This window comes from Leptodactylus fuscus, chromosome 6, assembly GCF_031893055.1.
Source record: "Leptodactylus fuscus isolate aLepFus1 chromosome 6, aLepFus1.hap2, whole genome shotgun sequence".
In the NCBI taxonomy this organism is placed as follows: Eukaryota; Metazoa; Chordata; class Amphibia; order Anura; family Leptodactylidae; genus Leptodactylus; species Leptodactylus fuscus.
In genome coordinates, this window is record NC_134270.1 from 135418323 (window position 1) to 135431550 (window position 13228).

At 40.1% G+C, this 13228-nt stretch overlaps 1 protein-coding gene across 1 annotated transcript in view; it reads right to left on the reverse strand.

The window, feature by feature from the left end:
• ETV4 (ETS variant transcription factor 4) overlaps positions 1 to 13228 on the reverse strand; it is a 35813-nt gene that overhangs the window by 9171 nt on the left and 13414 nt on the right. Inside the window, exons 5-7 of the mRNA XM_075277286.1 lie at positions 8594 to 8647; positions 444 to 567; positions 184 to 342 (exon numbers count right to left, since the gene is read on the reverse strand). Of these exons, the coding sequence (XP_075133387.1) occupies positions 184 to 342; positions 444 to 567; positions 8594 to 8647 (337 nt within the window). The remainder of the gene's footprint in view (positions 1 to 183; positions 343 to 443; positions 568 to 8593; positions 8648 to 13228) is intronic.

Sequence of the window (13228 nt, forward strand, 5' to 3'; positions counted from 1 at the left end):
AACATTCAATACCAAGGCAACAGTATCTAAAGTCTAACATTTGCTTTTTTTTTTTTTGAGCGCTCTTTGCTTTGGGTATGGCTAGAGTTTAAGACTTTAAATTTTGTAAGGAGTAGTTATAGAAGTTTGCTAGATATAAAACACTATTGTACATGGCTTAAATTTGAGGTCCAATACACTTACCCATGTTCCATGAGATATCCTCCTGACTGTACAGGCTGCGAAGAACCCGGTGGATTAACATAACCTCTGTCCTGTCTGGAAAAGTGTGGGATGGGGGACACTTGAGCACCCTGATTTGGAGACTTGATATTGACTTGTCTAGATGTTTGGTCGTAGGCACTGCAGACAGAAAGTTGTAATTGTAAACCTAAGTCAAAGCACCAAAATAACCAGCTGGAGAGCTTGCAATAGTCATGGGGCAAAAGAGCCCTTTTCCTTACCTGGCATAAAGGCACTGTTCCCCATTACGGTACTGAAACTGTTTCTGGCTGCATGAAAGACTGGGGTCTGAACAAGAGCTTGGTTGTTCCTTTTTGATTTTCACTGGAGGGCTGTGAAAAGCAACTGGGAGACGAGAAGAAAAAAAAAAAAAGTTATGTAAATGGATTAAACGCATTAGTTTACAAGACCAGCAGTTCTCATCTAGCGTTCAGGAAAGAGTGGTCATCCCCTCCCCGCCCCCTCCCAAAACATGGCAGATCCCCGCAGCTTTAAACGATGAAGTCAGACAATCCACAGTGAACAGTATCACACTATGATGGGCAATATCAAGGCTTCCATAATCATATTTCAAGGACAGGAGGGAGTTTTATAGTCTATGGGTGACCATACAACTCCGTTCCCAAAGTCTTAATTTCATGTAGGGGGGCAATACAGTGGCTCAGTGGTTAGCACAGCAGCCTTGCATCGTTGGAGTCCTGGGTTCAAATCCTGCCAGGAGTTTGTATGTTCTCTGTGTTTGCGTGGATTTCTTTCCATATTCCAAAGACATACTGATAGGATAAAATGTACATTCTGAGCCCTATATGGGGCTCACAATCTACATAAAAAAAAACTACTTTCATGCATGAGACCTTGCTTAGGAATGAGCATGTGTAAAGCAGTCAATAAAATCTTGGGCAGAACATGGTACTGGCAGATGAAGTGGTCTACAACATGGTAAAATACCAAGCTTTCCCCAATCAATACTCCTACAGAGTACCATCATACGCCACCACCCCATCATCCATCATGGAAGAGTCACAACTCCCAGTGAACATAAATATAGTCAGGTTTGATCCATTGTTTCCTCATGTGTATGGGCACCTTTGGTTCCCATTTCCAACATTTGATGTAGTATTAATGTCAGTCAACCATTAACCGCTTATAGTTTACAGTAGTCCAAGCCACTATCTTGTGCCCAACCAAGTTTAATCCCGAAATCCACGAACTGCACTTCCTACTTAGCAATTAACAGCAATTATAAGCACTTTTATGTAGTCTGGCATGCCTTTAGAAGACCCACCCAACATCTGAAAGTACAGGCCCGGAGGACATGAAGGTACTTTCAGGTAACATGACATAAGTGCTAATGAATATTAATCGCTCTCCCCTGAATATTCGTTACGTCGGGGCGGTTTTTACTCTACATGTTCTTGCTACTTTTTAAAGATCTGTCATGTTTTTACTTATTAAATCATTATACTATAAAGTTATAGGGATCGAGCACAGTGACTGTTTTAGGTTTTTTCAGTCTACGAGGTTTGTTTTTTCCTTTCACTGCTCTAACTTCCATGACGTAGTTCGAGTCTTGCCTGGCTACTGACCTTTTGATCCTCTGGATATAAAAACTAGTTTATCCACGTCATACCTCCTGTGCAGAAAACACTTCACATAGTAAGAGCTCTAAGTTATTGTAACATGCCCAGCTAGGCAGAGGCTTAACTATAAGGGGTGCCGAGAGGGCATTCATAGAGTCTGAGGATGCAAAAACACACTCTATTCCTTATACAATGACATCACTGTTAATCACTTGTGTGATGACATCACTGCATTAAGGGGATAGTCTTACTTTCTAAAGCGGTGGTACATTACTAGGATACATCATTACTTTATGGGAATTTAAGGGCCAATCCCTGGGAGATGCCACAGTGGTCAGTTAATTCTTTATCCTGTTCACAATGACAGTCAACATCCAAGCTCCCAGCCACCCACTGTGTAGGAAACAAGTGAATGCGACCATGCTAAAGCTTGCACCACAGACAGACAGCTGAAAAGTCAACTTTATTCTCATTGATCGGAATTCCTGAGGTCGGACCCCAGCGAGTCAACATCTCACAGATATATGGTAGACTCTTGGCGAAGGGCTCTACAGCTATCCCTGTAGTGTGAAATCCTTTTATTCACTACATCGTACAGTGAAGTCAAAGTACATCGTCTGCCTTACTGTAGTACAAGGCAGTATTACTCCTGCTCTGACATCACTGTATGGATCATATCCAGGCAATGTGACATCACTGTATGTATCTCTGTCTGGGAACTGTGATATCACCGCATGTATCGTTATCTAGATACTGTACCACCGGTTTTGAGGCGAAACATTAAGTTTCTAGTGGTGTCATACTCCAGTACTATAAATTGCATGAAAAATTAGGGTGGCCCAGTCAGATTCCACATTGGGGCCTGCACTGCAACTAAAACAATGGGGCAGATTAAAAACCGGTCTAAGGGCTCGTTTACATGGGGCAAGTGGGGTGGATTCTGACACCAAATCCGCCCCCTCACAATAGAGGTCTATATAGACCGCTAGCTTCCTTTTTCCCGTGAGCGGTATGTTCTCGCTCATGGAAAAAAGCGGCGAGCTGCCCTTTCTTCAGGCGGATTCCGTGGTTGATTCAGCCCCGGCGTCCGCCTCACGACAGCACCCTCTGGGCTAGGCCCATTCATTTGGGCCTACTCCGGAACAGGAAGCCACGACAGGCACATTTTGGTCCTATTCTGACGTGGCTTCCAACATCAAAATCAGGATCCCGTGTGATCCTGGCCCCACATTGCGGAAACGCAACTATTTTTGTTGCAGATTTTGTTGCTTTTTTTTTTTTTTTTTTGCTTTTTTTAGCCAAAGTGAAGAATGTCTGCAAAAGGAATGAGAAATACAGTATATATAGGAAGCTCTTATACTTCTCCCCTCTTTTCAATCTACTCCTGGATTTGGCTCAAAAAACCGTAACAAAAAAAAAAAAAAAAAAAAAAAAAAAAAAAAAAAGGATGTGGGGCTTTAGCCAAGAAAGCAAAACGGTCTGCGTTGATCATAGCAACCAATCACAACTTTCATTTTGTATTTTGCTCCTGAACAATGGTCATTGGCTTTTAGATAATCTTAATAAACGTGCCCAATTTAGTACACCCCCCCAAACATATACAGTACATTACTATGATGTAATAGTCTAAGTCTGAAGCTAAAATATACTACACGAATCGGTTAATAAAATATGTAAGTTGATGCATAAAATAGAATAGAAATAAACTATAAGTTATAATATAATGAGCTGAGACACAACGAACGCCTTGTTACAAAACACAATCAATTTCCCAGAAACGTAAAAATTATTGTCTTTGCATCATTTTCCTGAGGGATCCATGTGACAGTAGAGGAGCCCAGTGATGCGTATTTAAAATAATTAGACGCCAGGCAATGACGTATTTATTGGTCCTTGTCTCACTACTCACTAGAAATTGCTTGTTTGCATTTTCCCTGTGTAGCCATGTGACAAGTGTCAGGGGATGGTGTAACACAGTTGCAAGGCTCCCGCTGGGGACGCCACTTCCTTCAGGGGCAGACTGTGTTAGAAGGATTGCTGCCTGTAAACAGCATTAGCCATAAGAAAATCCAGCGTTATGAAACATTATAGTGAAGACATTGCAATATTATAACAATGGTCGCAGATACTAAGTAGTAAAATAAGACATTAGGCAATATGAAGTAATGTAAACACTGCAAGACAAATCCTTTTAGAAAGGGAAGCTGGATGTCAGTCAGACGATAAACACTGCAAATAAATGGGATTTATTTCATGTAGCATTTTTATTTTTTTTAATTAATTTTTATGTATATGCTCCAAGTATGGTGCTTTTCCATAGGGGGAATAAGCCCTGAAAAAATGCATGTTAATAAAATGGGCGATCAAACACTACTCAGGGGAATTTTGCAGTTTGGAAATTATTATTATTTATTTTATCATTAATAGAAATAAAACACATACATTAATATATATATATATATATATATATATATATATATATATATATATTATACACACACACACACATATACATACACACTTAGTTACAGCATATGACAGGGACATTACAGAACTTATCCCTTTCTCCACATTTTTAGTTTTCTAGTCTCATATATACATTGCCCCTAGGATGTAGCCAGAAGTCTATTTTGTGCACAATGGTGTGCACAGTTACTGTGTGTAAAACACATTTGCCAATATTTAGCAAGAATATTCAGGGAGAAAGGTGCACAAAGCGCATCGTGGAAATTCTTGACCCAAACTACACTATGGGTACAACCATGCTATTGTTTCATTACAAAATGTTCACTACACCGCTTTGTACATGACTTGGGGTACTTTATCGGCCAGTCACGTCCAAAAAAGACCGCTAGCCCAGTGGATGTAGAGATTGGATGGCTGTTGCAGATCATCAAATTAACACACACACACACCTTTTACCCAACTTTATGAATGATACATAATAAGCCGGCTCAATTGGATGGAGTAATCTAAAGAGAAGTAGATTATTACCTTCTATAGCGGTACTATACAGTGTATCGTAGTAAAAAGCTTGAAGCTCGGTGTTGTGTAAGCAATTGTTACCACGTGATGCGAGTGGGTGGATGAGACATTTCCTAGTCCAGAAAACCAGAGTTGCTCTAGGCTATCGTTCAGAAATGTCCCTTGTAAACCCTGAAAACATCGGGGCTTTCCTCGGTAGACTGCTGAATGAATGAATATATATATATATATATATATATATATATATATGTGGCTGTTTATGTGAAAAGGGCCCACATTGTCGATATGGAGTTCTTGGTATCATTGTAACGGTTATGGTGTAACATTGTCCGAAACAGCAAAAAAATTTTTATTGAAAGCACAATTGACATATTTTTAAAGAAAATTTTTGCATAAAACAAAATTGTGATTTTTTTACCCAAATATGTTTTGGACTATTTTCTCTATAATTAGTATCGACGATCTGGGCCCTTTTCACGTAAACCACACACACACACACACACACACACACACACACACACACACACACACACACACACACACACACACACACACACACACACACACACACACACACACACACACACACACACACACACACACCTTCCCCAGCGTTTTCAGGCCTCCTCCACAAAACAAAAACTAAAGAGCAAAAACATATAGTAATGAAGTATTCAGGAGCTATTCCCTGTATTGCCGTATGAATATTTTATAAGGCCTTAAAGAGAATTAACTAAGTAACAAATGCAGATAAAAGAAAATGGCAAATCCATCTGCTTGACTACTTATCTAAGTGCACAGTAATCGCCGCCGAGCGGTAAGTGGACAGGTCATTGGTCTAGGCAGTCCTCATAGCTATAGCCAGTGCATTGTAAGCGCCATTTTCATATAACTTCCATGTCCCCAGATTTTTAATTTTTTTTAATTATTATATCACATAGCATCTGGTGGAATTTTTATTTATTTATTTTTTTTTTTTCATCCAAGTTATAAAGAATATGAGATGCTATTAAGAGGCATCTGCTATGGTGGCCATGACCAAAAAAAACCAAAACTTCATGTTGCCATTTTTACATACGACAACCTGTGCACAGATCAACGATAGAACACGCTCATTGGCACTTGTATTCTATCAGTCCACGTAAAACCATATGGGGACCAATGATCAGGAACCAAATACCCCATTTACGTCCCCACGTAAATTTTTCAGCTGCAAAAAAACCCTGTAAAAAACAAACACAAAAAACAAACACCACACACACACACGAGCTACCGACAAACAAGCGTTGGGTTGATGACAGTATACTAATACCTCTCTCGTTTTTATACAGATGGATTAGCACTGGGAGAGGGTCCCACTCCACATTTGGGATTTCTCTCTTTACCCACCTGTGGGTGCCTACTCTGTAAATTTTTACATAAATTTACATCTATTGAAACTACTCTGTCAAAAGACAGAAATCACCAAAAAAAATTACTAAAATATTTTGTAATATTTTAGTAATTTTTTGTTGATTTCTGTCTTTTGACAGAGTAGTTTGTTCTGTTGTCTGAAATTTACCTCGAGTGCCTTGTTTGTTTTTTTGCACATATTTTTCCTATAGAATTCTAAGTGTATATCAATACAATGTTAAAATGTAATAAAAATTATATTGCTTGACGTGTTGTATCTGAAGTTCACTAGTTTCAGTTTGTATGCCTTTTCCCGTCATATGGTCCCTATGTTATACCTCTATAATTGTATCACATTTAGGTAGAGGCCCCTTAGCAGTAAGATATCCTATTAACCCTCACTCTACCAGCATACCAGAAATGGAGGGATGAATACTCCCAGGATGAATGCATAAGGGAAAAGAAAAAAAAAAAAATGTACAAGACTATGCCATAAAGGGGTTAAACCGAGGGCATACACAAAGCAATGTACATTGTTCTGGGACAAGTCTAAGCGCGACACACCCACAGGCCAGACCAGACACTTCCGAAACAGCTCCACACAATCTGTTATGGGAGCAACATAAACCCTTTGAAAAGCCTGCATCCATAACAGAGAGAAAGGCCCGGGCCGCAGACACCGCTTCACACTTTTTATCATGCTACCCCATTCACAAAACCTATTTATAGAGGTGTCTGTAACACACCTAGAGAGTTTAACTCTTCGCAGTCCTCCACAAATTTTAATTTAATTTTTTTGGCCACTTCCATGCAATTCCAGGAAATAACTTGCAACCAAGTTTTACATACGTGGGAGTCTGAAACAAGAGACGGACAAACAATCTTTTCCTTTTATCAAATCAGCATGGATAAAAGCTTGCCTGCTGCGCCTGGCATGCAGCTGGTGTCCTATAACCAGTCAATACAGAGTCTATGTCCTCCATGCACGTGAGAAGCGGGAACTCACAGCACTAATGACCTCTAATGGAATCACACACATTAGTATAGGCCAGGCACCATGGTGCAAAGGGCCGCTGCATTTACTGGGTAAGTGGAGCTACAAATCTCCAGCTCGACCATTATAAGGCTATGAACAATTTGTCCAGTCACCTAAGGATAATTTACAGGTCGTCTGCTATGTATGTGCATTCCTTTAGACCAAGGAAGCAAATAGAACAATGCACAGGGCCTGATGTATCGAACAAAGACCAAGAAAAACATCCACGAAGGTTCAACAGGGGCAACTGGTATACGAGAAGAACCGTGCATAGAGAGTACACACTATGGTATAAAACCAGCAAACCTCTATTCTAGGGAAACAACAATATAAAAACTCAAGAGCTTTAGTGACGACAAAAATCTGAAAAAATGAATTTTTTAAAAACTTTGCATTTACAAAAATATAGTCTCTAATATGGAAGGTAACTTGCTTAGCTTAGGGCGTCATAGTATGTTGGTTGTACAATTTTTATTTTTAATGTAGATTGTGAGCCCCATATAGGGATCACAATGTACACTTTTTCCTATCAGTATGTCTTTGTAGAATGGGAGGAAATCCACGCAAACACGGGGAGAACATACAAACTGCTTGCAGATGTTGTTCCTGGCAGGATTCAAACCCAGGATTCCAGTGCTGCAAGGCTACAGTGCTAACCACTGAGCAATGGTGTTGCCCCTTGGTTGTGCAAATTTTGACAATTCCAGGGACTGCAAATTTTCACCCCACACAGAGTATGAATAGCACTTTTCTATCATTTTAACGTGACCAAGGCTCCACCCGGAGCTATAGCCCTATTACTATCAAGACCCATAGGTCCTAGTAACCTTTTCCCCTTAAACAACTGGGGGATCCAGTGAGTTAAAACCTAAAATTATTACCACATACGATTTTGGCATCTTTGTAGTCTGCAACATATGTGCACTGGTGGGGGTTCTTCTTGCGTCACATTTACAGATAGGATAAGCCCTTATGTTGTATGGAGGGCCTCTTGTCAATGAAGAGCAGCGTAAGGCATGCAATTCAGAAAAATAAAATTTACTTGTCAAAATCTGACTGTCCAATGTTATCAGTGACAAAAGAATAGAAATACAAAAAAAACAAACAAACACCCTCAAAGACATTCAAAATAGGACCCTATATTGTCACTACATTGTACCTACATAAATCTGAATATAGCAAAAAAAAGCCAACAAAGTCACCAGCAAACATTACATTCCACCAGCTTCCCCATGGAAACATTTCTCTGGCCTTGAAGCGGTTAACCCCGTCTCCCGGCTGCAGTGACCCCGGCCATGCACAATCTAATCTTATTCCTCATTTGTGGCTTTTTTTTTTTTCTTCCATTACACTGAGTGAAACTTGAAGGGTTACTTACGATTCTCTGACTGCAGGTCCTGCAGAAACTGGTCATCGCCGTCCGGTACTTGAGCTGCATACAAAAGAAAAAAAAACATTAGGGATTAAAATAAGAAAAAAAAGTTGCACGGCTTTAAGATTATCTGGAAATTGCAAGGCAAGAGGTTAAAATGCACACGTGTATATAAATGCTTTTTGGGAGTCTCAGAACCATAGAGACAGAAGATAGAGTAAGTGATCTTGGAGGCATTTGGGGATTTTGCTGAACTTCCTGGCATTGATCTGGTTAGAAAACCCTATAGTCATCCTCAAGTGGCTGATAACAGGGAACAATAGATGTCCCTAATAAAGATAATGCAGGTTAAAGAGTTGGCTAGAGTAAAAAAAGACTGATCATTGCTGTAAATGGTTAATTAACCAATGATCGCCCATCTAATATTATGGAGTCAGGATTCTACAAACTAGATTTTACCAATCCAGATCACCGCCATTCACATAGATCTTCAATATCACCTTTAACAAAGAGCGCCCAACGCGGCATTCAATGTCTTTCAGGATATGATTGTGAAAGATGGACAATTATAAATTCCATGCCAATTTTCATTAGAGGTTAACAGCATATAACACTGGCACAAGTCCAGTTGGCTCATAACAGGATCGCGCTCAGACCCCACAATCCTCCGGACCATTTAGACAGCGGTGAAAGACAGCTAGACGGTTAACTCCAATGAGATTTGTGAGTTTTTACAAAAAAACCCCAAACCTCTATCTATCTATCTATCTATCTATCTATCTATCTATCTATCTATCTATCTAATCTATCTTCACATAACACACCCATATACACACACACAGATCTTCTGCAGATATACATTTGTCCCTAGAATTTGCAGAAAGTTAAAAGAACATGCTGCATACAGTCCTATTCATACACATGAAAATTTCATTTTTAACTCCGTCATTTCTCTTATAGATTTCTTGTGTGCTCATATACCAAATGAAGAGTGTCAGGTTGTCACTGCACGGTAAGCAGAAAAGTGAGCGGTAGTCTGTAGCTGTGAAACTGAAAGCTGATCTACTAGTCCTCATGTAGAAAGTAATAAAACCTGACCAGAGAGCTTTTATACAGGTCAACCATTGTACCATGCACCGATCCTGTGGAGCAGAGAGTGTCAGAATACAAGACAATACTAGAAAAAGATGGATCCCATCACTTGATATCTGCTGCCCTATCCGAGATTAGGATATGATCGAGGACGAGACGCTGAGCTCTGTAATATAGTTTTATATGATTCGGAGCTGAATTTCTGGGTAAATTCTAGTAGGACTCCTGGGAGAGTCAGTAAGAGTCCTGCTTACCACACCCATACAAAGTGATTGACAGCTCTCCCTTATCAGCATGTACATAGAAGGACAGTCAATCACTGTGTGTGGGTGGAGTTATCAGGACTCAGGGTCCATTGACCGTTTTTTGGCACTGATTTTGATGCTGAATCCGCAGCAGAATCCACATGGGGGGGGGGGAAAAAAAAAAGCGCCTCCAGACTTCAATGAGGATGTGGATTCAGCGTCAAAAAAAATCCATGTGAATGAATGGACCCGGTCTCTCCTTAGGCTCTGTTCATATTTACGTTCAGGCATCCCGTTTCCCTCTCTGCATTTTTCATGCAAAAACCATACGGACCTCATTATAGTCTATGGGGTCCATGGGTTTCCTAAGGTCACTGCTTTTTTATGTAGAGTAGGTTTCCACTTGGGGGTCCCCAAGCGGACTCCAGAACACATGTGAATCAAACCTAATCCTACTACAGGTCATCTAAACACACACATATATATATATATATATATATATATATATATATATATATATATATATATATATATATATATATATATATATATATATTTTTTTTTTTTATTTTCACACACACACAGTTAGCCCATGTGCCCCCATTGCATTATGAACTAATCCAGGGCCCGCAAAAGGTGTAGAACATGAACCCAAATGGTTAACAGAATAAAAGATGGAGGAAAAGTGTGCGGCCGTTTTCTTTGGTAAAACCTGACCCCATAAAGGGAAAGTCCATTTTATCTTCACTTTGGGACCCCTCTCTTCTATGCAATCCATTGCAGGTTATCAGCCCTTGTGCCCAAATTGTGGACCAATTCTTCTACCAAATCTCATTCACCATTACATCGGAGTGTAACACCGTGCGGGTTAATACTTCCTAAAGTGGGAAAAATAAGGAGCAGCACAAAGATCCCATCTAAAATTAGCCCCTCAGTTAATAGGTTAGAGATTGCACTCTGACATTTGGGAAGGAAGTATTATATTGTCTGCTGGTCATTGAGTAACATTAGTAGAAGACGCAGCACTAAACTGGCAGTGTGACTTCCGGTGCATTCCCAAACCTCAGCCTCAGATAGCAGAAACTATTTAAAGCTGGCACGTTGGCACAGACGGCTGAAAAGTGATATAGGAAGCAAAGGATCTGTGCTAAGCAAGATGCTTCATACATGGCGCTGGGCTAGCTAGTCCCAAGAAGGGGAGCCCCAAAATATAGAGCATTATGCCATCTGCCTAACTAGTAGGAACAAGCAACTATAGGAAGCTTTTAGAGATCCATGTTCCATAGTAAAGCCAATATATACCACGCAGGGTCTATAGAAAGCTGAATAACCCATATGGGAACAGGAAGGGATGTGGAGTCCGGACCAATTTTTGTGGAGTTGGCAAAAAGTTACCATCATTGCTTCATAAGAAATGATCATTTTAATTATACAGTTATTAATATTATATTATTGGGAATTCAATCACTATAATGAATTTACGGATCTTTATTGCTTCTGACTGACCATGGCCGTCAGCCATTTATGAAGTTTGAGTCATTGAGGATAGATAGAGGATACAGCTGGCCATAAGTTTGGAAAAGCTGGAGGACTACAAATCTGCTTGCTTGTACATATACCGTACAAGAGCCAATACACATGTATGGGCGGAATTTGCCATTCAGGAGCTTGGAAGAGCTGGATGACCTTCTCTATTACAACTGCAAATGAGAATATAGCACTCTGAGCGACCGACGGCTACTAGACATCAATATGGTTTCCAGTTTTCTCACTTGGAAGTAGGAAATGGAGTTTCCTGTATCTATTCACATGGAAATTTCATGCATTCCCATTGTCTTTGACCTGTTCCACCCACCCACTGTGCACCAAGTTGGTTCATCCCTTACAAAACAAGCATGCATGTAAATTGCCAACTTGCAAACAATTAACCCCTAGTGATGTAAGCGACACCTACCATTACAAGAGGTTACTGTGACTCTTGTACTGCTTTCCCGGTAACTACACAAACATTACTAAGAAATTATACGCTGCTCTACAGATAATCGGAGAGAAAATGCATTAAATTGCTCTATTTGGGCCACACCATGTGACATGCCAATCAATAGGTTAAGTAGTCTGTTTGTGCAATTTCATGTCTAATGCATTGATCAATATAGACCAGATCATCGAGACAAGGCCCCTATAACTGAAGGGTTGCACAGGGACAGTTTCAGGAAATTATATTTCTGCAATTCTGGAGGGGGGAGGGGTTAAAAAAAAAAAAAAAAAAAAAAGCCTCTACCAAAAAATTAAACCCTTATAGACTAACTCAAGCCACTTCATGGTTTTGACAAGAGGTCTAACCTTTTAACTGTCCAGTATGTCCTAAAAAAGTAATCTCATTTGCACCATCTGAATAGCTGCCAAGGCGCGAAACCTGAACACACGCTGTATGCAAATGCCATATCCTTTCAACAAATCCATAAAAGATGGCACACGTGCAGGCACTTCTCAGGCCTACAGACTTGACTGAAGTGGAAAAAGCTTTGAATAGATTTGGGGATAATCATAAGAGTCCTTTCGAGTTGTCAATTTCCGTGTAGCTTATGCAAATTCTATCCTTCACCCCATTCACGTTGGTTGAAATTTACCCCATTAACCCATATCATGCCAACTGTCCATTGCCCCATTTGCATTGGTTGCAAATTAACCCCTTTAACCCATATCATGCCATCTTGCATTACTCCTAATTTAATGGGGTCTCTTTCATTGTCTAGGTACCCATAGACAGGCCATTGATTTAGGAAAGACTGACATCACAGCAATAGCAAGAAAATTTGGACATGCCCAGCAAGCACTTATCTGGTCAAGGCCAAATTTGTGCGTCTATGACTTCCTTCTGTCATAGTTGTCAACAGTCACCACGGACCGAGATAACCCAGTTCAAAAAGGATTTCCTCATTTTTGGCGGTCAATGTATAAGACAGCTGAATCATGCTCCGATGTGCATAAAGTCTGAGACGTATGACTCTAGAAAGGGAAGGACTGTCTCCACTGGATGGAGTTACATTTTTCCTTGATACCGTTATTTATTACTTCTTTAGATGTTTCGTCTTACGATGTAATTTGTCACGTTTATGACCAAGTGGCTCATCTCACCAGAGCTGTAATTACATGTAGTATTCAGTCTACTAGATATACTGGAGTCTGGGAGGTTACAGTAAGATGGTCGCACCTGGTATCTCGCACCTATGTGGCCGCCTCCAGGATATAGGGGAAGGAGGTGTATAGAATCTGAATCACACTTCTGGCATGCACCGTAATG